Below are 25,191 nucleotides of genomic sequence, written 5' to 3' on the forward strand. Positions count from 1 at the left end.
CGGGACCCGGAGTGGGAGCCTCAGGATTGCAACCCAGCGCGCGGGTTCCTCAGTAGGGTAACCTTGAGGGAGGCTTCGGGGGGAAGACCAGGGGGAGGGAGGTACTGGCCGGGAACGGGGACCCTCGCGGGGACGCGATCTGGGCGTCGGTGGAAACGGGACAGCGTCCCGGACTCCCGGAACCACGGCAGGGCCACCTCGGTTCTCGCACATTCCCGGGCGCTGAGCGCGACGCCCGGAATAGCAGCCCCGGGGTGGGGGGGGGGGGAGGGTAGAGGCGGTCGGTGCCCTCACGTCTCCCCCGCCCCGGGGCTTTCCAAGGTCACCGGGATACGGACTCTGGAACACCAGGCCGTGGTCTGAGGCGCCGGCGCCCGCGCGGGGCAGTCCCCTGCCGTAGATCCGCGCCGAGGCGCGCAACCGCCGCGCGAGGGCGCACGGGGCTGCCCCTCCGCCGGACCCCGGCCTGGGCGCGCCCTGGGAGGCCGGGTGGGAGGGGCTGCTCCTGGCTCCCCCCGCCCCTCCCCGCGGGCCCCGCCGCTTCCGCCTGTCCTGCGGCCGCCCGGGGAGCCGGGACGTGCCGCCTGGGCTCTCCGTAGCCGGTAAGTCCCTCTTCCTATCCCCCCACAATCCCGGCCGGCGTCTCCTCCCCGTCCCCCGGCCCGGGCCGGTGAGGGGCTGGCCTGGCAGCGATCCCAGGGTGGGAGAGAGCTCATCCCCGCCCCCTCCTGGGGAAACTGAGGCCTAGAGGTGTGGCTTGCTCCGGGATCACACCTGCGGGCTGGGGCGCGGCCAAAACGGGATGTGTCATGCTCCTCCGGGAGGGTTCTCTGGGGAGCAGAAAAATGGCGCTTCTAGCACCGGGTTTGGACTCCCACCCAGGGGCTAGCGCTCGGTGTGTGTGGTGCGAGGGGGCTGCGTGTGAAAAGGCCGAGCCCCCCCCTCCCCATCTGAGCTCTCCAAGGCCAGCCCGGACTCGGGGTCCAGAGGGGCACAGATACAGCCGGCTACACAGCTCTGGGCAGAGAAGGGCCCTGCCCAGTTGTCCCCAAGGTTCTCAGCACCCGGGGCCACCATGCGTCCCAGCGCCTGATGCCCCAGGTCCGAATGTCAGAGCCTGAGAACCAGGGAAACCGAGGCTGGTCCAAAGTCCACTGGTACAGGACCAGGGCCCTGAAACTCAGGGCTGGAAAACTCCAGCTGGTTCTTTCAGTCCTTTGGGCACCCTGGCCCTGGCCTGAGAAAGCACTCACGGGGTGGCCGCTTCCCTCCGCCTTTCTCTGGCAATGCCATGGTCACGGGGAGGGTGTGGATGGCAAGGGACTTCACCCTTTCTCTGACAGATGGGGAAACTGAGGCCCTGGGAGACAAGTCTACCCCCCCCAGTCCACTCACCCCCAGAGGCCTCCCTCTTTCCTGCACCACCCTCATCAATGGTTCCTTTTCCTCTGCAGGCTGCCCTTGGTGGAGCCCACATCCTCTGCACATGAGGTCACGGGGCACCGGCTGGACTGGGGCCAGGTCAACCCGCCTTGTGACCCCCAATCCAGGGGCTCCCTGCCACCACAGGTCTGGGAGCCGAGGTGGCCCTGGAGGCCCAGGTGCAGCCAGGGGGCTTCTGCCCGGGACTCAGCCCCCGAGCCAGCCCCGCCAGCCGCACCTTCTCCACAGTCCCTCATACAGCGCTGGACTGAGACCAGCTGATCCCCATTGTACAGATGGGGAAACTGAGGCCTGGGGATGTGGAGTGGCTGGCCCTCGGCCACACAGAAAGGTAGACGCATTGACGGTGCGGAGAGTGGGGACGGGGTCCCGACACTGGAGATTCCCGTGCACTGTCCTGGAATGATTCCTTCCATAATCAGACACAGATTAAGCACTTGCTGTGTGCACGGAATCAGACGACAAACAATAGCAATAAAAGCAGATAATTCTTTGAGCTCTCCCTCCCGCTCGCCAGGCTCTGTGTAGCCTGCTTTTCTTATCTGGTCTGACGGACCCCTCAGACTTTCCTGTAACGGGGGCCCTGTTATTACCCCACTTTTCAGAGATGAGAACAGAGGCCCAGAGAGGTTAAATGACTGCCCCACATCACACAGCCGGTGGGCACAGGGCTGGGGTTCCGACCCCGGCCTGCTGGCGCCCCCACTGCCGCGCCCTCTCTGCTCCCCCCCACCCCGCCCCCTCCAGAACCTGCTTCTGCTGTGGACCCTCCTGAACTGTGGTTTAGGGGGCAGTGCCCAGGTAAGGGGGGAAACGAGTCCAGGGGGCCAGTGGGCTTGGGGACCTGGCCGGCGGTGTGGGGGCCACTGGCTTCTCTCCAGGCCGATGGTGCCTCTCTCTCCCCAAGTAGGGTCCAGGTGAGTGGACCCCCTGGGGTTCCTGGAGTCGCTGTTCCAGCTCTTGTGGGCGGGGTGTCTCTGTGCGCAGCCGTCGCTGCATCTGGTGAGTGCAGAAAGCTGGGGCTTAGCAGGGTGGGGTGGGAGGGAGGGGGGTGCCTGCCCCTCCTCTCCCGCCAGCCCGCCTCACTGCTGGCCGCACCCTCTGCCTGCCCACACATGCTGTGCCTTCTAATCCCACTGATCCGGCTGGAATGTGGGTGGGGGCGGCCGGGCCCAAGGGTGGGCAGGCCAGCTCTGGAAAGAGGGTTACTGGGGGTCCTGACCACACTCTGGCCCTCCTGTTCCCTGTAGGCCTCCCGGGTTAGACACATGCTGGGGAGACACCCATGAGTACCGCCTCTGCCATTTGCCGGTAAGTTCTGTCCGCCTCCGGGGCCCTCGGGTGCGCCTCGAAGACTTCCTGCTTCCCCACTCGTGCCCCCCAAATACACCTGCCACCCTGCCAGGCTCTCTGGGCTCCCCTGGGGCTCTCCCAGCCTCGGACCTACCCATCTTTGTCCTCAGGACTGTCCCCCAGGGGCCATTCCATTCCGAGACCTCCAGTGTGCCCTCTACAATGGCCACCCTGTCCTAGGCACCCAGAAGACTTACCAGTGGGTGCCCTTCTATGGTGGTGAGTAGCCTTGCCTCCTGTTGGTCCACAGGAGGCAGGGAGGAGGGGCTGCTGAGAGAGAAAGACGACCGGAGGATTGCAAGAGAACATCAGCACTGGGGCTTTGAAGGATGCATAGGAGTTGAAGTGGAGGGGAAAGCGGCACAGGGAGGCAGGGTTTGTTCTGCACGGGGTCGAACACAGCCTGAGGATTCGCGTGGAGCCGTATCCAGAGGCCAACAGTTCTCAAACTTATCCCGGTGGCAGGAGTTGTTGCCGCATTTAGCTGAAAATAGCAAGTTATGTAACTGTGTGCCCGGGGCAGTGTGCGTCCGCATTTAAGGGAAACAGACAGCTTTAGACACCATAGTGGAAGCAGATACAGATAAGAAAACCTGACAATGGAGAAGATTCCATCGGTCAGCCTCGTGGGTGTTTTGGTTTTTTTGTGTGTTTTTCCCCCCTAAGAATTAGAGGAAATTTGCCATGATCCACCCCCCCCCCCCCCAGAGGCCCTCCAAGGCCAGCTTGGGCTCTGTGCCAGGCAGGGTCTGCCAGCCAGGCTCAGAGAAGTGGGAGCCAGGAGGAGCACGGATCCCTGCGGCTGTGAGCTTGAGCCTGTGACCAGACTGTCCACTGTGCCCCACCGCCAGGCAGCTGGGAAACTGAGTCCGGGGGAGGGCCAGAGACCCAGCTGCTCCGCATTCAGTCAGGACTGAATACTCCTTTTTTAAAATTCTTTTTCTCCCAATGTTTATTTATTTTTGAGAGAGAGAGAGAGAGAGAGAGGAAGGGGCGGGGGGGGGGGGCAGAGGATTCAAAGCCAGCTCTGTGCCCACCGCAGAGAGCCTGGTGCAGGGCCCGAACTCACAAACTGTGAGATCATGACCTGAGCCGAAGTCAGACACGTAACTGACTGAGCCACCCAGGTGCTCCAGCACTGGGCACTTTTTATTGGGCACATGCGGGGTGCAGGGCCCGTGTGCTGAGTGACTTCTGCCCGCTGCCATACCCCAGAGCCTGGAACGGTGTCGGGAAAGCAATAGGTGCTCTGTGAATGTTTGCAGGACGAAAGCACGAACAATGGGCTCCCTAATGTTAGGGCTTGACAGGAATGCATGCATGCATGCATGCATGCATGCATGCATGCGTCGGCCCTGGGTACTTGCCCCGGGTACTTGCCTGGGAGGGTCTGGGAGCTGAAGGCAGACGCCACCTAAGTTCCAATCCTGGCTCTAACCAAAGCCTCCAAGTGTGGCTTTGGCTGAGTCCCTGGGCCTCTCATGCCTGAGGGGGAGGAGGCCAGAAGCCCCGACAGACGTCCTGGATTGGCCCAACAATTCCTTCTGTCCCCAGCGCCCAACCAGTGCCACCTTCACTGCCTGGCCGAGGGGCACGCCTTCTACCACACCTTCGGGCGCGTCCTGGACGGCACCCCCTGCAGTCCCGGGGCCCAGGGGCTCTGCGTGGCCGGCCGCTGCCTCGTAAGGCCTCGCCGGGCCCCGCCCCCCGTCCACCTCACATCCAGGCCCTGGCCACGGACCCCACTCCTTTCTCTCCCGGGTCCCGCCCCCTTGTCCAAGCCCCGCCCCCAGCACCGCACCCCACCCCCCCCCACCCCGCCCCGGGTCCCGCCCATGCGAGGCTCCACTCCGCCCCTTTCCCCTTAGGCCCCGCCCCGGCCCCGCCTCCTAGGGCTGTCCCAGGCCAGGGGCTGTCCGCGAAGGCGCGCTCGTCCTCCCCGCCCCTGTAGAGCGCCGGCTGTGACGGTTTGCTGGGCTCGGACGCCCGCGAAGATCACTGCGGCCGCTGCGGCGGCGCCAACGAGTCGTGCCTTTTCGTGCAGCGCGTGTTCCGTGACTCCGGTGACCGCCCTCCCCGTCGTACCCGCTTGCCCAGAGCGGGCCCTTTAACGAGCCTCGGGCCCGGAAGCGAAATCCCGAGCTGATTGGGCAGTCCGTGGCCCAGCCCCCTCCCTCTCTTCTTTCTGACTGGTTACTGTCAGATGGTCCTGCCCTTCCCGGAACAGATGGGGTTTTAACTCTTTCCCAGCTGCACTTAAGCGAGAATAATCTTACCTCCAAAAGTTTACCGAGCGTTGTGGAGGTGCCAGGACGCTGGCTAACTTGCTTACCGCAGTATCTCATTTAATCCTCAACTCATCCCTCAAATACCCTCCCACTCGCGCCCAACGCCCTCCTTTCCTTCCGCCCAGGTGCCTTCGCTGGGTACTGGAACGTGACCTTGATCCCCCAGGGCGCCAGACACATCCGCGTAGCCCACCGGAGCCGCAACCACCTGGGTATCGCAGGGCCCGAAGGGGGAGGCGTCTTGCTGGCCGCCTCGGATACAGCCGGGGAGGCTGCGGCTGCGGCTGCGGCTGCGGGGGAAGGGGTGCGGGAGGCGGAACGGGCCGGTTCCCGGAGCCCGGGCTGACCTTTCCCTTGCAGCGCTGATAGGGGTCGACGGGCGCCACGTGCTCAACGGGAACTGGGCGGTCAGCCCACCCGGGACCTACGAGGCGGCGGGCACCCGTGTGGTCTACACCCGCGCTGCGGGGCCAGAGGAGACGCTGCGCGCGGCTGGGCCCACCTCCCAAGACCTGCTCCTGCAGGTGTGGCCCAGGCTCTTCTGGGGCAGCTGGGAGATGGAGGGGGCGCTTGGCTACTGGATGGGGGCGGGGGGACGGGGGCCAGAGCGGGGAAGCTGGGCCATCGGGTCCGAGTGCGGCTCCCTCGGCGTGACACCCCTCCAGGTCCTCCTGCAGGAGCCCAACCCCGGCATCGAGTTCGAGTTCTGGCTCCCTCGGGAGCGCTATGGCCCCTTCCAGGCGCAGGCGCAGGCCCTGGGCTGGTCCCTGCGGCAGCCGCAGCCTCGGGAGGTGGAACCACAGCCCCCTGAAGCCCCCGCGGCCCCAGCTGCCGGTTCCCCGAGGACCCCGCCCCCCGCCCCAGGTGAGGTGGGGACGGCCCGGTGGGAGCTAGCAGGGAGGTGAGGTCCGTGCCCCTCACCGTGCGCCCCCCACAGACCCCTGCTCACCGTGCCCAGACACTCGAGGTCGCGCGCACCGGCTGCTCCACTATTGCGGCGGCGACTTCGGTGAGAGACTCCTAACCCCAACCGCTACCTGACTCCTGGTTGACCTGAACTTCAGCCCTGTCCTGCTGACCCCTGATGGCGATCTGACTTTACCCTTGACTCCTTGACCTGACTCCAACTTGACTCCTTCTGCCCCGAATGGGACTCCTTGATCTGACCCTTTGCCCTCATCTGAACTTGGACCCCTCATTGATCCCAGGCCCCTCTCCACAGTCCCCAGGGACCCCCAGTGCTCCATCTGGCCCCGGTTCCTTTCTCTGGCAACGGGGTGCACCTGGGGGGGTGGGTGCCCAGGGTGGAGTGTCCAGTCGGCCTCAGCAAAGTCCTGCCCACAGTGTTCAGGGCCCGAGTGCTGAGCCGCCTCCAACAGGCCCAGGAGACGCGCTATGAGGTTCACGTGCAGCTCATCTATAAGAACCGCTCGCCACTGCGGGCCCTGGAGTACGTGTGGGCCCTGGGTCGCTGCCCCTGCCCGCGGCTGGACCTCCATCGCGAGTACCTGCTGGCTGTCCAGCGCCTCATCAGCCCTGACGGCACTCAGGACCGGCTGTTGCTGCCCCACACTGGCTACGCCCGAGCGTGGAGCCCTGCCGAGGACAGCCGCGTGCGCCTGGCTGCCCGACACTGCCCCGCCTGAGCCGCGGGACCGGGCCCCCGCCACCTGCAGCAACAGAGGCATGCCTGACCGGGCTCAAACTCAGCGTATTTCCCGTCTTGCCCCGGCTTCCAGTGGCTTCCCGCCTACTACACATGCTTAGCTGTCCCTGCACCCAGTCAGGTCCACTGTCATGAGCAGGAGGCACTGGTGAGGGAGGACACACTGAAGAGACGCTCTTATTTCCTCTCTCACTCTGGCTGCCAGGAAGCTCATAGATGATTTATACTTAGAAACTTTGTGTCTGCTTTTATTTGCTTTGCCCCATGCTCACCTTCGTAGAGACACTGTCACAAACGAGCATGGCCCAAAGGAAGACTGCCCAACAAGACCTTGGAATAGGGCAGTTTCCCCTCTTGCCCTGGCTGCCAGGACGTTCACTGCTGTTTAACTCCCTGACACTCTGTGCTCTCTCTTCTCACTGACACACGTACACCTCATGTGTTCAGAGACACCGTCTCCAACAGACATGCTCCCTAGAAGACACGCCTACCCAGGTACTGTAAGGTACCCATTTCCCCTTTTGCCCCGGCTACCAGGAAGCTCAGAGATAATCTTGAGCGCCTCAGCAAGTCTTTCTTTCTTTCTTTCTTTCTTTCTTTCTTTCTTTCCTTTCCTTTTTTTCCTTTTCTCCTCCTTCCTCCCTTTGTCCCTTCCTTCCTTCCTTCCTTCCTTCCGATCTTATTTTTAAAATAATCTCTACGCCCGATGTGGGGCCCGAACCCACAACCCGGAGACCTAGAGTCACATCCTCCCCCAACTGAGCTGGCCGGATGCCCCTGGCTGGGTTTCTTTCGGACAACACTGCTATCCGTCCCTGTTTCTGCCTATTTAATCTTTGCGAGCCCTTTCACGACAAGGACACCCCAGTGACACATACGCGGCTGCAGAAATTCCAGGATGCGCTGGTGGTCAGACCCACGGTCACGCTGTCACGATGTGTGCACAACACTCTCACGTGCACCCAGCCCTCCTCCTCCTCCTCCTCCTCCTCCTCCTGGTCCAGTGCCCCCTCCCCACGCCCCCTGAGGGCCACACTGCCATCTCATGCTACCCGGGGCCCTGGTCCCTGTCCTCCTGTGTTCTCCTGGATATGTTCTACTCGTCAGTCTTCTGGGGCCAGGAGGGCAGACCTAGGCCAAGTGTGAATTGGAGGCACCTGGAGGGTGTCACCCAACAAACCTTCTGGGGGCACTCTGGAAGGGCCACCCTTTACCTTCTCTCCCTGGATGGGACACTCTGGTCTTCTGTACCGTCCGTGGCTGTGTTTTCCTTTAGGACACAGGACGCTCAACTGTGGGTCTCAGGCTCAGTGCCTGACCTTGCAGGTGACCTGTGGCCGGACCCTGCCCCTCCCTGGGCCTCAGTTTCCCCATCTGCGAGTATCCTTTCAGCCCCTCGCAGCTCTGAGCATGGGAACCGCATCCCTCGGACTCCTTCCCCTGCCTGTGGGTCCCAGACCTGGCCCCGGCCCCCCAACAAGTGCTGAAGCTGGGGCCCCCCCTCCACCGGTGTTAAACGGGGCACAGCGCTGGAGGGTGGTGTGGGGCCTGGGCGCCCCCTGGTGGTAGGACGGGAAAGGAAGGGACGCTAGGCACCTGGTGATGCCTGCACCCAGAGGGCCCCTGCCTCTCCCCTGGGTGCTAGCCTTCCTCAGCAACACCTCTCCCCACACTCTGGCTTCCTGACACTGGCACCTACACCCAAGGCCCCTCTGTGCCCGTCAGGGCTGTCTGAGGTTGTCCCTGCACCTCTGCCACTGAGTGGGCTATGTCGGGGACTGGGGGGTCCACGGGGCAGCCCTGCCCGAGCTCCCGGACCGCCTGGCCCAGCCGGTGGAGGAGAGACCAGTGTGGGATGCGCCCTGGCAGACAGGACCCCTGAGTGGCACCCCGCTCCGTGAGGCAACATTGTTTCCAGGGCCGATCGCGTACCAGTCAACGCGGACGGTCCCTTGATGTCCTGATTTGCTCTTTCGCTTCAAAAGAAACACGAGGGGGCGCCTGGGGGGCTCAGTCGGTTGAGCGTCCGACTTCGGCTCAGCTCGTGATCTCACAGTGCGTGAGTTCGAGCCCTGTGTCCCCATGGGGATACACAATGCCCCTGTGGTCGCCGGAAGGGACCACGAGCGAGGACGGTCAGACTTCCCTGCAGCGAGCTCCCTTGGCCGCCACAGGTGGGTCATCACTGGGGCTTCTCTGAACCCACAGGGTCTGTTAAAGGGGAAAGAACACAAATGCGAGTTCGAAGCTTGCGTCCCGTCAGTGACGTGGCGATTCTGGCAACGATTGTTTCCTTCGCGCCCTGAAGTTTTCCCCACGACGTCGCAGAACGCTGGCCCTGGGGTCCTGATGCTTTTCTTACTGTTTTTAATTCTCTGCGGCCACCACCCCCCTAATGCCTGCCCCGGGCCCGCCTACTCTCTCTGACCCTGAGCCAGGGCTAACCCACCGAGGGCCTGGGCCCCCACCGCCGCTGAGAGCCCCGGGCCGTCCTACAGCCCACAGGGTTACATGCGGGTCACAGGGGGCACTGGTGGGACCACTTTGGGGTATAGCTTGGCCACATCTGCTCCAGATGAAGGTACGCGCACAGTGACGGGCTGAACCCTCGTCTCCGGGACCTGTGACCAGGACCTTGTTTGGCAAAAGGGCCTTTTCAGACGTAACTAAGAGTCTGAAGACGAGATCATCCTGGATTACCAAGGTGAGCCCTAAACCCAGTGACAAGTGTCTTTGTTAGACGGAGACAGAGGAGGCAGCCACATGGCCACAGAGGCAGGCACTGGAGGGACACGGCCACGAGCCCAGGGACGCCTGGGGCCTCCAGGAGTTGGGACAGGTGGACAGGAACTTGCCCTGGAGCCTGCCGAGGGAGGAGCTCGGTCCTGCCACACCCTGACCTCCGCTTCCAGAATGTGGGAGAATAAACGCCTGTGATTTTAAGCCTCCCAGCGTGCTTGTGGCTCGTTCCAGCCACCCCACGACACTCAGAAATGCTCGCCCTGCACTCTCTGACAGGTGTGCGCCCCGAGGAAACCAGAGCTCTGCTCACCGAAGGCCGGTTCTAGAATGTTCCTGGCAGCTTGAGTCACAGTAGCCACAAGCTGGAGACCATTCCATCGACGGTGGATGGTGCGCACGAGCCAAATGAATCCTGTCCACCAGCCCCAGACACTACCGTGTGAGCGACCCCTCCAGCGACGCGGTGCGTCTGATGGACACGGCTCTGAGCCGGACAGGGAAGCACGTGGCCACTGCCGGGTGGCTGGGAGGGGCCATGTCGTCCCCGAGTCACTGCTTACACTCTTCCGTATATTAAGTGAAAAACAAAACAAGTCCGAGGGGCTAGATGTCATTGTTCCCACGTGGTGAGCTGACCCTGGGTGGGTCGGGGACCATCTTTGGAGGGACGCCTCTAGAGCCCATTGTGCTGTCCCCCTTGGATGGCGGGGGACAGTGCCAGGTGCAGAGAGAGCCCGGTACCGCCACCCTTTCCCCGGACTACGGCCACCCCACGTTGTTCAGACAGTCGGGCCAGTGAAAAGCAGATTCCCAGATCCCTGTCCCCAAAACCCGTGTGGACCTCTCAGCAGGGCGGGGGACCCATGAATGATTACCCTCGATCCCAGCGAAGCCTGCGTCCCCAAGCAAAACCCAAAGTCCTCACCATGCCTTCCGGGTGTCCGTGTGCTCAGGCTCACCCCAGACTCCCCTCCCTTGTCCCCCTCATTCAGCTCCATCCACGCTGAGCACCCCACTCTTCCCCTAGCCCGCCAGGCACAGTCCTACCTCAGGACCTTTGCACGTGCTCTTCTCTCTGCCCGGATCACTTTTGCCCTGGCTTTCGCAAGACTCGTGCCTTTGACCTGACTTTCCTATCTCCTTCATGCCTCTACTCAAATGTCACTCCCGCAGACAGGTCCTTCTCTGACTGTTCCTGATATTGTTGCCGCCACCCCCCACCTCCCCACTGCATGTTTCCCCGGAACATTCACCTCCCTCTGACACCCATGGTTATCATGCTGATTGTCACCTCCCCAAATCCTCAGGAGCAGAGATTTTTTTCTCTCTCTGGGCCATCCCTCTTCCCTTGACTGTTGGAACAGTGCCTGGCATACAGTGGGTGCTCAATAGTTGCTGAATGATCAAATGAATGAATCGGATCCATCGCTCGCCAGTGGCCACCACCAGCTGCGGACAAGCTGGGACTGCGGGGGCAGGGAGAGGGATTGCGGGACACGGCACAGACACCTCAAGTGTCTCCACATCGTCTGATGCCCCTGGGGCAGCATCGCCCCCAGCGGAGCACCACGGAGGTATAAGCCTTGTGAGCATCTGCCTCGTTCATCCTGACGCTCCTCCGTGTTTCCCCCAGGGCTGTGACCAACTGGGATCTTGGAGAAGCAGGTCCTGGGTGAGGGGCTGACCGAGCTGGGCGCTGCGGGGCTCCGGGGCCTTCCTAGTGTGTCTGCAGATGCCTGGCTAGGGACCTGCCTTTGGCTGGGACGAGCCGTGAGCTTACAGCCCCCTCTCGGGTGGGGCTGAGGCTCTGGAGGAGACACAGGTGACACCCCGCCCGCCTTGGGCCAGAACTCCAGGGTGCACTTCCGGCTCAGGGTCGTGTCTCCCAGCCGAGACCAGCTCCTTGCTCAGCGGCCCCCCCCACCCGCCCAGCCTCCGACTCGGGCTCTGTTTCCAGGAACCCCACCTCGAATGGGGGGTGTTCTATTGTTTTGAAGACGCCGTTGGATCGAGTTTGCCCTTTCTTAGACTCTTCGCGTCTCTATTATCCACACAACGGGCTGGGCACCTTCCTTCCTTCCTTGTGTCTCTGCCTGGTTTTACGATCAGGGTCATGTTGGTGTCGAAAAAGAAACCGACTAGGGGCGCTGGGGGGGCTCAGTCGGTTAAGCGTCCAGCTCTCGGTTTCAGCTCAGGTCATGATTTCAGGGATCGTGAGTTCAAGCCGCGCGTCAGGCTCTGCGCTGGCAGCGGGGAGCCTGCTTGGGATTCTCTCTCTCAGAAGAAGTAAACTTAAAAAAAAAAAAAAAAAGAAACCAACTAAAGACAAAACGAGACAGGAGAGGAGCCACGGGCTGTAGGAGGCCCTGCGGGCGACACCCCGTCTTCCCCCAGTCTCCGGCCCCCCACCTTGGCTGGAGGCGCCCTGTGGTCCCGGGCCAGGTGCTGCTGGCAGGGGGCGCGGGCTGGAGGGGAGGACCACTGCCCCCCGCCCACCCCCGGTGGGACGGGGGCAGGGAAAGCCTCAGGCGTGTCTGTGACCCTGGCCCCCAGAGCTCCTTTCTCCCCCCCCGTCCCACACCCCGCCCCCTTCCGTCCTTTCCCCAGGACCCCCTCCCAAATAAAGGACTCGGATGCCAATTCTCTCTCGAGCTCTCCTCTGTGATCCTTCTCAGCCCCGTGGCAAGACCTCGGGCAGGCGGGGGCGCCGCTCCGGGCCTCAGTCTCCTTGTCTGCGAAGCGGGGCACACGGCGTCGGCTCCGGATCAGGAGACGCCGGCCAGGGGCTCCCCCACCCCCGAGGACACGGCCAGACGGGTCGTCGGATGAGCTTTATTGAGCCCCCCTAGCAGGCCAGATGCTTCAGCCGCCAGCAGTGCTGGAGGCAGCGAAGGCGGTGTCTGAGGTGGGGCCAGCTGCACGTGACCTCCGTGGTGGACTCGGACGTGTACTCGGCCGAGGACCCGCACGGGGAGGGGGCCGGCAGCTGGGGCGCCGAGGTGCTGCTGGTGGGCGGTGGGCTGCCCTTGGAGGCCTGGGGGGCCGGCTCCCCTGGCCCGTCCGAGGCCTTCCCGGGGGGCTGTGCCACGGGGGGACCCTGGCTGGGGGAGGTGCTGGTGCGCTGCTTGGGGCCCGCGGGCTGGGGGGCCGGCTGGGGTTGGCCCGAGGAGGTGACAGATGACTGGGGGCGCGGCTGGCCGGAGGAGCTCACTCGTGCCCGGAACCGAAGCCGGCTCCGGGACTTGGAGGGCAGCCGGGAGCCGCCGGCCGGGGGGTCCGGCGGGGACTGGCCCGAGGTGGTCTGGGAGGCGCTCCCGGGGAGCGGCTTGCTCGGGGAAGCGGGGCTGGCGGGGGGCTCCCCCGAGGCGTCAGTCGAGGAGTTCGTGGAGGGCTTGGGGTGTGACGTGCCCCCCAGCTCGCCAGGCGGCAGGTCTGCGTAGCGGCTGGACGAGGGTTTCACTTGTCCTTCTGGGGCTGGGTCACGCTTGCTTGGGCTGCAGAGAGACGGCCGTTGGGGGGGTGAGGCAGGCCCGGCCCCGGGGCCGCAGGGAGTCAGTCGGGGGCAAGGCGGCCGGGGCCGGGGCCGTCTTCCCACCCTCCGCGGGGACAGCGCCCGCACACGCGGGCCCAGCCGCCCAGGCCCGGGAGTACGTACGCTGGGCTCCAAGGGCAGCGGCGGGGGTGACGAGAGCCCGGCCGCGGGCCAGGGTCTGCATGACTGGTTCCCGAAAGCGTAGGAGAGAGAGGCTGACAGTGAGGGGATGCAGCCACACGGAGGCCAGACAGGGGCCGGGCAGGGGCAGGAGGGAAAGTGGGCAGGGGCAGGCGGGTGGGGGGCACAGACGGACAGGGCCTGCGGCGGACCGACGCCCCCGCACCCTGTGAGCACACACCGTCCCGGGTTATTCCCACTGCCACGTCCAGGGCTCTCCCGCCGAGGTCTCTCACGACGCTGTCCACGGCCTCGTGGTGCTTTAGAAACAGCGGCCGTATCGCGCGATGATACAGCATGTGAGCCCCGTTCCAGGGCCCGGGAACCATGCAGAACAACAGGAAGGCGCACTGCGGGCACGGGGCGGGGGGGGGGGGGGGGGGTCAAGACCCGTGCAGGGCGGGCCTCCCCCACCAGACGGACCGCCTCCATCAGACGCCCCTGGTGGGGGCGGGGGGCTAGTTCCGCAGAGAAGGGGCCGGGTCTCCCCCTCACACCCCTGGCCTCCCGGGCACCTGCGTGCGTCCCGGGGGCCACCCACCTTGCCCGCGTAGTAGAAAGGGAACCAGGACAGGAGTAGATCGCTGAAGAACTCGGCCAGCCCGAACAGTCCATACACCACCCAGTAGGTGAGCCACACAGTGTCGTCTTCTTTGCTTGGGCTCTCGATAGCTTTGATTCTGGGGGCGGGGAGGCGCGCAGAGTCAGGGGCTGTCCAGAGCCCCCGACACCCCCTCCCAACGCCCGGACAGCCAGCGGGCACTCACGAAGCATATGCTGGGTACACAAATCCGATTACATTGCACAGTAGAGACGCCCCGAAGCCGAACAGAAGATACAGGCTTAGCAGAGTGGCGGCTCCTGCGGGAGGAGAGGGTGTGGGCAGGGCGGCGCGCTCCGAGCCGACCCTGGCACCGGAGGCCTCCTCCTGGCCTGGCAGACCCAGGCTGCCACACTCGCTGCCCCTACGAGAGACCCCTCCGGGATAGGCCTGCTGCCCCCGCAGCGCCCTGGTGACGCCTACTATGGCCCTGAGCCCCGTGTCTCCTCGTATGTGCAACCAGTTATCGGTCGGTCCCCCCCACCCCCGAACTGTGAACTCCCCAAGGGCAGGTGGGGACCTTGGCCCTGATGGGTAGAGTAGTTGCCCAATAAACACGTGTTGAATAAGTGACCATCTGCAATCATAACTGCCTTACTCTGGGTCCCGAGGGGAGGGCCGGGCACAAAAGCCCAGCATTTGAATGCAAACAATGGGAGAAAAACCTAGAAGTAAGGCTGTTCATTCCTTCATTAAGAGGTGATTCCCGGAGGCGCCTGGGCGGCTCAGATCAAGATCTCACAGCTCGTGAGTTCGAGCCCCGCATCGGGCTCTGTGCTGACAGCTCGGAGCCTGGAGCCTGCTTCGGATTCTGTGTGTCTGTCTTTCTCTACTCTTCCCCCGCTCAAGCTCTGTCTCTCTCCCTCTCAAAAATAAATGAACATTAAAAAAAGAAGACTTGATTCCCAGTGAGCAGAGAAAGGCAACATTGGTAATCTTTATCTCAATACGGTTTTTCATCCTGGCCACCGCAGACAATCCGGGCCAGAACATCTTTCGTGGGGGTGCCCCGGGAGCTGCGGGGGCTGAACAGCATCCCTGGCCCCCACTCATCCGTGCCAGGAGCGCCCCCAGCCGCGACAACCACAGATGTCCCCAGACATTGTTCAGTACCCCGAGGGGGACAGCATAGCCTCAAGCGAGGGCTGTTGTCTTAGTGGGAGACAGCTGAACGTTTTCCACTCACTGCGTGACACCGAGCAAGTCTTTCTCTCTGCTTGGAGCCTCAGTTTCCCCATCTGCCAATGGGGTGGTAATGACCCTGCCTCCTCAGGCGGCCTTGGGGATAGCTAATACCACTCAACAGAGAGAGTGCCTCTTTTCTACAGGTTTGCTGAGCACCTTCTGGGGGTACAAACACATTCCCAGTGACGGGGCCCGGAACACACACTGCTGGGGGAGGTGGGGAGCCAAGAGTGTTAGCTGCTCTGCAAAGAGTCCTTGTAAACACTGCCTTCATTAAGTGCGCGGGTCTCTGTGCTTCCCTGCTGTGTCTCACTCACTGGCCAGAACAACAGGGCAGCTGGGAGGAGGGGGGACCAAGGTCACTCAGAGGGCCTCTGGGCTCCTGGGAGCATTTTACAGCCTCCGGCCTCCTCCCTAGGCGGTTATCTGTAGAGACAGAGGTCACTTGTGTACCAAAGGGCATCCCCTCCCTTCCCTCCATCTGGGTTAGTCTTTATCCCTCGGGTCTGGGGTCAGGACAGGGAAGGGGGCCTCCCCAGTTGGCCCCAGGAGGTCTGGTCACTGCCTCATCTGGGTTTCCTTTGTTACCTGGGCTGGGGATTTGACCATCTGGGGCGGGTGGGGCCCAAGGGAGATGTCACCCCCAATTGCTAGTTGGGGGGAGCAGGTTTCCCAGGGCACCTCTCCCTCAATCCCTATTCCTGCAGCCTCAGCAACGGGAGGATGACCTTGGACATTTGAGGGGGGGCACCATCCCAGAGATCAGCAACAGACAGGGCTCAGGGAGGGGGGTGGGTAGGGAGGGGCGAATGCTCCAGACGGGGGGGGGGGGGGGGGGGGGGTCAGAGGCAGCCTTCCACAAAGCCCCTGACTCTCTGGGCCTCAGTTTCCCCCCCCCCCCCCCCCCCCGTGCCTCCCAGCTTCCCCGATAGGCCCCTCCCCAGTGCTCTATGACTAAAGCCCTGCCCACGGGTATCAGGGATGTGGAAAGTCAGCAGAGAAGTCAGGGCCTGCTCCCAGGGACAGGTTCCTGGCTAGGCTGACATGGCCTGGGCACTGGAGGCCTGGGGGAGTAAACTGTGGACCTTCCCTGCCTGGCACAGATTCCCCAGCTGGGGGAAAATGGGAGGAAAGTGGACTGCTGGGATCAGTACATATGTTCCTGTCCTCACCCAACCCCCCCCCACCCCACACTTCTGGACAAAGTGTTCCTGGAATTCGCTCCAGGGGGCTTCCTGGAAGAGGTGGCATGGGGCCTGGGACATGGAAAAAGAGGGGAGGGAGCGTTTAAGGAGTACTTACTAGACAGTTTGGGAGAGTGGCAGGGGGCATCCAAGGCCACCGAGGAAGAGGAAGAGGAGGGGGACTGGCGGGGTAGCAGTCAGAAGGGCTGGCTCCCCGCTCTGTGGCCCCCCAGCCAGTATTTGCCCAACCCCACCACAGGGTCAAACAACCCAGCTCAACTAGTTAGGCACAGTGGGCCAAAGCACAGAGGGAGAGGGACAGGGCACGCCAAGGGGAGGTGACTGGTAGGAAAACAATGGGAGGAGGGGAATGGGAGTGACCCTTCCCTCCTGGCCTGGAGCATGGGGGGGGGGGGGGGGTTGGGGAAATCTCTACACTTGCTTCCAGGCTGATGTTCCTGGGGGACGGGGGTGTGGCAAGACTCCCAGGGCACTGGCTGTCTACCCGCTGCTCTCCCCTCCCCCAGGGTGGACCGAGCAACTGGAAGAACCGGACTTCGGCCTGGAATTCACCCAGGGCCACGACGGAGGGGGCAGCGAACGGTCTCCAGACCTGAGGACTGGAGTGGAGGTACTACTGGGCCCGAGAGAGGGAGTGACACTAGCCAGAGGTCGCAGGGCGGGGGCAGAGGAGGGGCTGCGGGCAGACGCAAAGTCCTGGTCCATGACCCCTCAGGATCTGTCTCACCAGGGGGGTGCTCCCCACCGTCCGAGCCCGGACCCTGCAGAAGACGCCGGCCGGAAGGGGCCAGGCCCGGGACCCCGTTGCCCCAGGGCCTCAGTGTGCCCATCGGCGAAATGGGACAGGAGCCCAGAGCGCCCCGGACTGCTCACCCGTGGCTAAGTACCGCTTGTCGACACCTGTCTTGGCTTCGAGCGCCCTTAGCGCTTCGGTGGCCAAGTTCCTTTGTTCCAGAAAGTGCTCGAAGCGCTGGCGCAGGCCGTCCATGACACCGGCGAGCCGGGGCCTGGCAGCCCGAGCTCGACCGCGGCCCCGCGCACCTGCCCCGCAGCGCGCGTGCCGCTTTACCCAGGTGCGAGAAGCCCCGCTCCGCCCCCGAGCTGGTCTCCGCCCCTGCGCTGGTCTCCGCCCCCTGCCCCCCACTCCGGCCAATGGGAGGGCAGGGCGGACAAAGGAGGTGGGGCCTGCCCCTTCTCCCCCGCCGCATCGCCCTCTGGCGGGCCGCGGCCGCCCCAGCTGCGACGCCGGGGGCAGAGGGCGGGGCGCGGAGGCCGAGGGTGCCGATTGGCGGAGCGGAAGCGGGACGTAGCTGATTGGAGGGGTGGGGTCATGGCCGGGGATTATTGGCTGAGCCGTTGCGGGGGTGGAGCTGGGGGAGGAGGAGAGAAGCGTGCCGAGGGGCGGAGCTGACGGGAGGAACTGGAGAAAGACCAGAGCTGATTGGCGAGAACAGAGGAGGGGCGGGGTTGACCATAAAGGAGCGGGGGACAGACTCTCGGAGGAGGGGGGGATGGGACGGAGCTAAGCTGGGGAGGCGGGACTTACTCAGAAGAACAATTCCGGTTGGGCCGGGTAGGAAGCAGGACTAATTCTAGAGGGAGGGGTGGGCAGGCAAGGGGGCGGGGATAAAGGGGCGGGCCAGGGGGAGCAGCCTTGAACACTCTAGATCGGTCGGAAGTTTTGGTCACTGTACAAATGAGGGAGACTGAGGCTCCAGAGGGTTTGGATCTGTGGAAGACCAGGGCGGGGGTGTTCCCCGCCCCCCCCGCCCCGTCTTCGGCCAGATCTTCGCGCTCCTTGAGGTGGGGAGGTAGGGGGGGGGGGGGTGAGACAGCCGCAAGGACCCCTGGGAGTTGACGCCTTTCATGGGTTGCTATGGCCCCGGGGGCGGGGCGGGCGCTTGGGCCCACTCGGCGGTTTGGCCGGGGGGAGGGGTTTCGGAGGCCCCGCCCCGGCCCCGCCCCCCGCCGCCATGCGGCCCTCCTGGACTGCGCTCTGGCTGCGCCTTGCCTTGGCTCTGGGCCTGGCCCTCGTTGGCCCCCTGCCTGTGGGGTGGTCCTCGGCCCGGGTCCCCATCTATGTCAGCAGCTGGGCCGTGCGGGTGTCCCAGGGTTACCGGGAGGCCGAGCGCCTGGCGCGCAAATTCGGCTTCGTCTACCTGGGGCAGGTGGGTGGCACCCGAAGGGACAGGAGGGGCAGGGGCTGGACACCCCTCCGGCAGACGGCAGGGGTACCCAAGATTTCAAGGACCCCCAGCTCACCCAGGCCTCGACCAGCTTCAGACTCTGGGACCCCCAGAGGGCACCTGAAGCCCCCAGCGGCGCACCTGGTTGGGGGAGGATGTTGGCCACTGTCCTGGGGACTCCGACTCGGAGGCAGGTGCCATCGTTGCGGATGCCCCCTCGCGTTCCCAGATCTTTCCTGACGGGCAGTACTTCCACCTGAGGCACCGGGGCGTGGTCCAGCAGTCCCTGAGCCCACACTGGGGCCATCGCCTGCGCCTGAAGAAAGACCCCAAGGTGAGCCTGCTCAGCCACTTGTTATCCAAGCCACCTGCCCTCTCTGAGTCTCGGTTTCCACTTGGTCCCCCAGTCTGTGCGATAGGGACCATCCGTGGACAGCAACAGGGCACGTGTGCGTGCTGAGCTCACCTCGGGGCCTTGGCACACTGTCAGCATTTCTTTTTGCCCCCCCCCCGCCCCCATCTTCTCTCTCCCCCTGAAGGTCAGGGTTCCCACATACTCTGTAAAGACGACAGATAACATTCTAGTTCACGGGATGGAGAGAAGGGAATTGGTCCTTTTTATGACCGGGAGTAGGAATCCTGCCTGAAGTCAGCCAGTGAGGCTGTGAGATGCTCAGAGAGGTGCCAACTGGGAAAAGGCTTTCGATGCCAAGCTGGGAACTTGAGGCTGAGTTTGTAAACCCTCAGGAGCCAAGATGGGGTTTGGGCTGGGGGGCTGATCAGCATGGAGGCGAGAGGCTCGATCACTTGAAACCCACTGGGAGCACTGGGAACGGGGAGAGGTTGCCAGCTCAAGGTGTGGTTTGCACGAGAGAGGCCAGGGCTTGCCAATGGATTAGACGTGTGGGACAGAGAGAAATTGGGGCCAGCTCCCGCGTCTGGAGCTGGGCACATGGGGAGACAATTGCACCATCACTGGGATGAGGGTGAGGGCACAGGAGCTGGTTCAGGGCGGGGCAGGGCGGGGCGGGGGAGATCAACAAGGAAGAAAGCACAAAAAGGTCTGAGGGAGACTAACCAGGGGCAGGCAGAATGGCTGTGTGCAAAGGCCCTGGGGTGAGGCACCACTGTGACTGCAGCAGAGGGAGGCTGGTGGGGGCCAGATAGGCGGGGCTTTGTGGGCCCTGGAGAGGGGGCAGCATGGGAGGGGCTCTGCAGAGAGTGATGCTACTGTGTTCTAGGGAGGCAGGGGGGCAGGTGGGGAACCAGGGCGGAGGCAGGTATGGCCATCCAGGGATGTCTTACGAGGGGTGGCCGCTACAGCAGGGAGATGGGCAGATCTTGGGCAGAAGGATCTAGAACAGGGACTGGGGAAGGGATAGGGCTGGGCCTCAAGAGCAGTGGGCCCTGGGGACTGGTGCTAGGGCCTTGGTCCCCTCTGAAGGCAGAGCCCCAGGCACACGGGGACCCCAAAGAGCAGCCTCAGCAAGCACGAGGTCCCGGGCCCCGTCCCACACCATGACGGACCCAGGACAAGCAGCGGGCGACCCAGACACAGCCCCGCTCCAGCCGCGGCCCACACAGAGTCGTCCCCTGGTGGGCCTGGCGAGGAGACGACGCAGACCCTGGAGGCAGACTCGGGCCCCGCGGCCCGGAATTGGTGGGAAACGCTTGGTGGAGCCGGCCAGGGCCCCGCCAGGTGCACGGGTGTGGGAGCCGCACCGGCGGGTGGAGGGGTGGAGGGCGGGCTGGCTCTGGGGGCCCGGCGCCCTCCTGCAGCGCGCGTCTGTCGCGTCTTGTCTGCAGGTGCAGTGGTTCGAGCAGCAGACGCTGCGGCGGCGTGTCAAGCGCTCGGTGGTGGTGCCCACGGACCCCTGGTTCTCCAAGCAGTGGTACATGGTGAGCGGGCCGGGCCGGGCGGTGGGGCCGGGCGGGGCCGGAGCCCCGCTGACCCCGGCCCCTGCCCTGCACAGAACAACAAGGTGCGGCCGGACCTGAACGTCCTGCAGGTCTGGAGCCAGGGGCTGTCGGGCCGGGGCATTGTGATCTCTGTCCTGGACGATGGCATCGAGAAGGACCACCCGGACCTCTGGGCCAACTACGTGAGACCGTGGGGACTGGGGTGGAGGCTGCGCCAGGTCCCGTGGCCTGCCCCCGTCCCTCACGCCCCCCGCTCGGCCCCCAGGACCCCCTGGCCAGCTACGACTTCAATGACTACGACCCAGACCCCCAGCCGCGATACACGCCCGGCGACGAGAACCGGTGAGCGGCGGCGTCCTGCGGGGTGTGTGAGGGCGGCTCCAGTGCCTTGTGGGGAGCCGGGGGGGCTGGGACTGGCCCCCCTCTCTGCCTTGGCGCCAGGCACGGGACCCGCTGTGCCGGGGAAGTGGCCGCAATCGCAAACAACGGGTTCTGTGGAGCGGGTGTCGCCTACAATGCCCGGATCGGAGGTATCGGGGCCCAGCTCCCGCACCCCGGGGACGGAGGGCGGCCCGGACGGCACGGGGCGCCCAGGGATTGCGGGCAGAGTTAGGCAGCTCTGGGGGATGCAGGGCCCGAGCTCCGGTAGGGGGAGAGCTGAGCCCCGCGCAGACGCCCCCGCTCCAGAGGGGGCCGGGGGGGGGGGGGGGGGGCGGCGGGGCTGACCGCGGAGGCCGGACGCCCACCCCTGCAGGCGTGCGCATGCTGGACGGCACCATCACGGACGTCATCGAGGCCCAGTCGCTGAGCCTGCAGCCGCAGCACATCCACATCTACAGCGCCAGCTGGGGCCCCGAGGACGACGGCCGCACGGTGGACGGCCCGGGCGTCCTCACCCGCGAGGCCTTCAGGCGCGGCGTGACCCAGGTGAGCCCGCCCCGGGGGCCTCGGAGGGCCTGGGCCGGCCCCGGAGGCCGACGCGCCCATCTGCTCCCTCGTGCCCGCGTGCAGGGCCGCGGTGGGCTGGGCACTCTCTTCGTCTGGGCGTCGGGCAACGGCGGCCTGCACTACGACAATTGCAACTGTGACGGCTACACCAACAGCGTGTACACGCTCTCCGTGGGCAGCGCCACCCGCGAGGGCCGCGCGCCCTGGTACAGCGAGGCCTGTGCCTCCACGCTCACCACCACCTACAGCAGCGGCGTGGCCACCGACCCGCAGATCGTGAGGGCCGGCGGGGGGGGGGGGGGGGGGGGGGGGCGGGACCCGGGGGCGGGGGGAGGCCCCCCTCGGGGGGGGGGGGGGGGGCGGGACCCGGGGGCGGGGGGAGGCCCCCCTCCGCGCCCGCCTCCCCCTCCCCTCCTCCCCTCCCTTCCCTCCCCCTGTCTCTTCTCCCTTCCCATCTGTCCTTGTCCCACCTTCCCCCCACGACCCTGTTGTCTTCCCCCTTGGCGCCTCCCCTCCCCCACCCCTCCCTGCCCGTCCCCTCCCCCTACCTGCCGTCCCGCCCCCCACTTTCCCCCCTCCCAGGGCTGCCCTGTGGCCCCTGGAACACAGAGGGGTCCCAAGACCAGGCCCCAGTGTCCTCACCCCTTCGTCTACCCTCCTGTCTCTCTGGCGGGGCAGGCTCCCCAGCTGTGTGACCTGGGTGGCGCTCAGGGCCCCGTTCCTGGAGGTACCTCTGCGGCACCTTCTTGAACCCTTGATGCATTTCGCACAAAGCCCGGGTCTCCCTGTGCACCGGTCCCCCCCAAGCCCCCGTCTCTGCCCCTAGGTCACCACGGATCTGCACCACCGGTGCACGGACAAACACACGGGCACCTCGGCGTCGGCCCCGCTGGCCGCGGGCATGATCGCCCTGGCTCTGGAGGCCAAGTAGGTGCTGGAGGGGACCCCGCTTACTGCGCTCACCGCCCACCCCCCCCCCCCCCACCTGGCACGGCCCCAGCTCACCTACCCTCGCCTGCCCCCAGCCCGTTCCTGACATGGAGGGATATGCAGCACTTGGTGGTCCGTGCGTCCAGGCCCGCGCAGCTCCAGGCTGAGGACTGGAGGACCAACGGCGTGGGGCGCCAAGGTGAGGCGGGGCCGGGCGGAGGGGGGGACGCCATGCCCCCAGGGCGAGTGACCACCGCCCGTCCACACAGTGAGCCACCACTATGGCTATGGGCTGCTGGATGCCAGGCTGCTGGTGGACATGGCTCGAACGTGGCTGCCCACACAGCGCCAGCAGAAGTGCGTCATTGAGATCGTACACACCCCCACGTGAGCAGCCCTCCGCCGCCGCGCCTCCGCCACGTCCGCCTGTCGTCTTCCCGCACCCATCATCGCCGCGGGGGACGGGGTGACAGACGCGTGGGGCCCAGCATCCGTTGCCTCACTTTCCCCATCTGTAAGATGAGAAAGAGGGTGGGCTCCACGACGTGAGCCCAGACCCCGGTGCCCCCCCGCCCCCCCCCCCCCGCAGGCCCGCAGAAGGGGCGCTCGCGGCCCGCGCCGCCCCCAGCCCCATCTGGCCGCTGACGCGGGTGAGGAGGAACGTGTCGGCGTGCGCTGGCCGAGCCAACCGCATCCGCTCGCTGGAGCACGTGCAGGTGCAGCTCTCGCTGTCCTACAGTCGCCGCGGGGACCTGGAGATCTCGCTCACGAGCCCCATGGGCACCCGCTCCACGCTCGTGGCCGTCAGGTGCAGGGGTGGGGGACCTGGCCCCGTGACAGCCGCTCGGTCCTTCCCCGGGTGTGGGCAGCGCGCTGTGGGGTCGGGGGCGGGGGGTCTGCTCAGGCCGGACACCCGGCATGCTCCCCCCTCGGGAGCCCTGCCAGCAGCCGTGCTCGGCCCTGCAGACCCCACTGTCCTCGGGGCTTTGAAACCCCCTCTCCACCCCCACCCACCCTGCCTCCTGCCCCAGACCCTTGGACGTCAGCGGCCAAGGCTACAACAACTGGATCTTTATGTCCACCCACTTCTGGGACGAGGACCCGCGGGGCCCGTGGACGCTGGGCCTGGAAAACAAGGGCTACTACTTCAACACGGGTGAGAGCGACACCCAGGCTGGGGCCTCGGGCCCTGGACCGGCCTGGGATCCCCCGCTGCAGAGGGGTCCGGGGTCTCCCTGGGACACCGAGCGGGTATCTTCGGAGAATAGTAGATGCGAGTTACCGGCCCCCGGTGGGCGTCCGGCCTGGGGGCCATCGGCGTCTGGGACCCTGGGGCGGGGCGGGGCGGCCGGGGAGAGGAGCCAGGAGGGCGGACCAGGTGCCGACAGCCTGTCCCCCTTTTCCCCGTGCCCCCCGCGACCCCCGCCCAGGGACGCTGTACCGCTACACGCTGCTGCTCTACGGGACGGCCGAGGACATGACGGCGCGGCCCCCGGGCCCCCAGGTGACCGGCAGCGCGTGTGTGCAGCGGGACACAGAGGGGCCGTGCCAGGGTGAGTGCCTGGCGCGGCACGGCCTGCTCGCTGGGGGGCGGCAGCAGCGGGCAGTGTGCGTGTGCGGCCCGGGGCGGGAGGGCATACGGGGCGGCGGGCCCTGGCCTCACACCCCAACGTATATGTGCCCCCGCGCAGAACGCCACAGCTCCGCCCACGTCCTCGGCCACCTCCGCCTCTCCTACTGCCCGCCCAGGTACCTCGGCCACACCCGGCAGGCAGTGACCGCTGGGCCCGGCCGCTCCCGCCCTGTGCGTCTGCTCGAGCCGCCGCGCCTCCTGCTACACCTGCCTCGGCCGCTCCCCGCTCGCCTGCACTGCCTGCCCCCCCCCCCCCCCCCCGGCCTCCACGCTGGACGAGGGTCGCGGCTCCTGCTCAGGACCCGTCCCTCCCAGCGGCCTCCCCCCAGCCCGCCGCAGTCGCCCACCCCGGCCGCCACCGCGGCGGAGCCCGGGCCGTGGTACTGGCCCCGCTGGCCGTGGCCTTCGGGAGCCCCTCACTCCGCAGCGTCCTCGCTGTAGGCTGCCCACTGCTGTGTGCGGGGCCCCCCCCGCCACCACCCCAGGTCCAGCTGCTGGCCCGGACCTAGAGACACCTGAGTAGGGGGCAGACGTGTGTCTGTGCAGGCACTGCCATCCTGCTCCTTTGCTCCAGACTGGCACCTGGGCTGGGGGGGTGCAGGGACCTGCCCCCGGAGGCTCTGGCTAATCACTGAGGCCCTCAGGCCAGGGGCGGCCTGCTGGAATCCCGAACCCGAAATTGGCAGGTCCGGGTGGAAGAGAGGGAGAGAAGTCTAGCTACACGGTTTGGGGTGGGGGCGGGGTGGGATGGGGCAGAGGCTGGGCTGTGACAGCCGTCCCTTCCCAGCCCCAGAAGTGGGGGGAGGGGCAAGGGGAACCAATGACAGCATCCAGAGTCTCTGGCATCATGTCAGACCTCGGAGTTTGCAAATAAAGGTTGAATAGGAGGTGCCAAGTCTGTGGTCTCCTTTGGGGCAGCGGCAGGCCCCCGTCCCCATGGCATGGTTGGGGGTTCCCCCGCACCCCGCTTGGAGACGGTCTTCTCCTGGAGGACCCTGTGGCCCACAAGGGAAAAGGGGCAGCTGGGGCCCGGGGCCCCCAGTCTGGTGAGGGCAGGAGTGAAGTGGGGGGTTCCCAGGGCGGCGCACTGCATTCCTAACTCCTCCTAAGTTTCCCTCTTCCTGTTGGGGTGTTTCCCTTTGACGCTGATCATTAAGAGAAGCGTGAGTCCCAAATGAGCATGCGGTGCGGCTGTTCCCCGCCCCGCAGGTAGGTCTATGAAGTTGTAACAATCGTGCTGCTTCTCTACTCCTCGAGAGTCGTGGGGAGGCCGAGGGAATTATGGGCTGGAGGCATGTTGCTTTCACTGGCCCCCAAGCTGGATTTTCCCGTTCTGGACGTTTCACACACGTGGACTCACACCCTGCGTGGCCTCTCGT

The 25,191-nt window shown here is 65.4% G+C and overlaps 3 protein-coding genes across 7 annotated transcripts; 2 read left to right on the forward strand and 1 right to left on the reverse strand.

Moving 5' to 3' along the window:
- The first annotated feature begins 371 nt into the window (after nt 1-371).
- ADAMTSL5 (ADAMTS like 5) lies at nt 372-6,984 on the forward strand. Of its 5 annotated transcripts, none has more exons than XM_047848355.1 (13): nt 372-602; nt 1,455-1,774; nt 2,191-2,244; nt 2,354-2,445; nt 2,694-2,754; nt 2,907-3,015; nt 4,351-4,478; nt 4,748-4,859; nt 5,210-5,296; nt 5,445-5,608; nt 5,762-5,948; nt 6,022-6,093; nt 6,429-6,984. In XM_047848355.1, the coding sequence occupies exons 2-13, from the start codon at nt 1,487-1,489 to the stop codon at nt 6,728-6,730; spliced, it is 1,656 nt and encodes a 551-aa protein (XP_047704311.1). In that variant the 5' UTR covers nt 372-602; nt 1,455-1,486; the 3' UTR covers nt 6,731-6,984. The 5 variants fall into 5 exon arrangements, with proteins under 5 accessions (XP_047704311.1, XP_047704312.1, XP_047704314.1 ...); XM_047848356.1 differs by having other exon boundaries at nt 5,825-5,948; XM_047848354.1 differs by having other exon boundaries at nt 375-602; nt 5,750-5,948.
- Nucleotides 6,985-12,798: 5,814 nt separating this feature from the next.
- Nucleotides 12,799-17,291, reverse strand: REEP6 (receptor accessory protein 6). The gene is made up of 5 exons (XM_047848295.1): nt 17,069-17,291; nt 13,972-14,065; nt 13,746-13,884; nt 13,386-13,554; nt 12,799-12,986 (listed from the first exon to the last, which is right to left on the reverse strand). Exons 1-5 carry the CDS (start codon nt 17,181-17,183, stop codon nt 12,949-12,951), a joined length of 555 nt encoding a protein of 184 aa, XP_047704251.1. The 5' UTR covers nt 17,184-17,291; the 3' UTR covers nt 12,799-12,948.
- Nucleotides 17,292-18,066: 775 nt separating this feature from the next.
- On the forward strand, nt 18,067-25,069 carry PCSK4 (proprotein convertase subtilisin/kexin type 4). The gene is given in 16 exon segments (XM_047848303.1): nt 18,067-18,363; nt 18,611-18,715; nt 20,188-20,280; nt 20,355-20,483; nt 20,567-20,643; nt 20,743-20,831; nt 21,056-21,228; nt 21,313-21,525; nt 22,076-22,176; nt 22,275-22,378; nt 22,449-22,566; nt 22,769-22,987; nt 23,211-23,335; nt 23,610-23,732; nt 23,871-23,970; nt 23,972-25,069. Coding segments are annotated over 16 exon segments (2,328 nt in total). The 5' UTR covers nt 18,067-18,168; the 3' UTR covers nt 24,336-25,069.
- The last annotated feature ends 122 nt before the right edge of the window (nt 25,070-25,191 follow it).

The sequence above is a fragment of the Prionailurus viverrinus genome, unplaced genomic scaffold (genome assembly GCF_022837055.1).
Source record: "Prionailurus viverrinus isolate Anna unplaced genomic scaffold, UM_Priviv_1.0 scaffold_60, whole genome shotgun sequence".
NCBI lineage: Eukaryota > Metazoa > Chordata > Mammalia > Carnivora > Felidae > Prionailurus > Prionailurus viverrinus.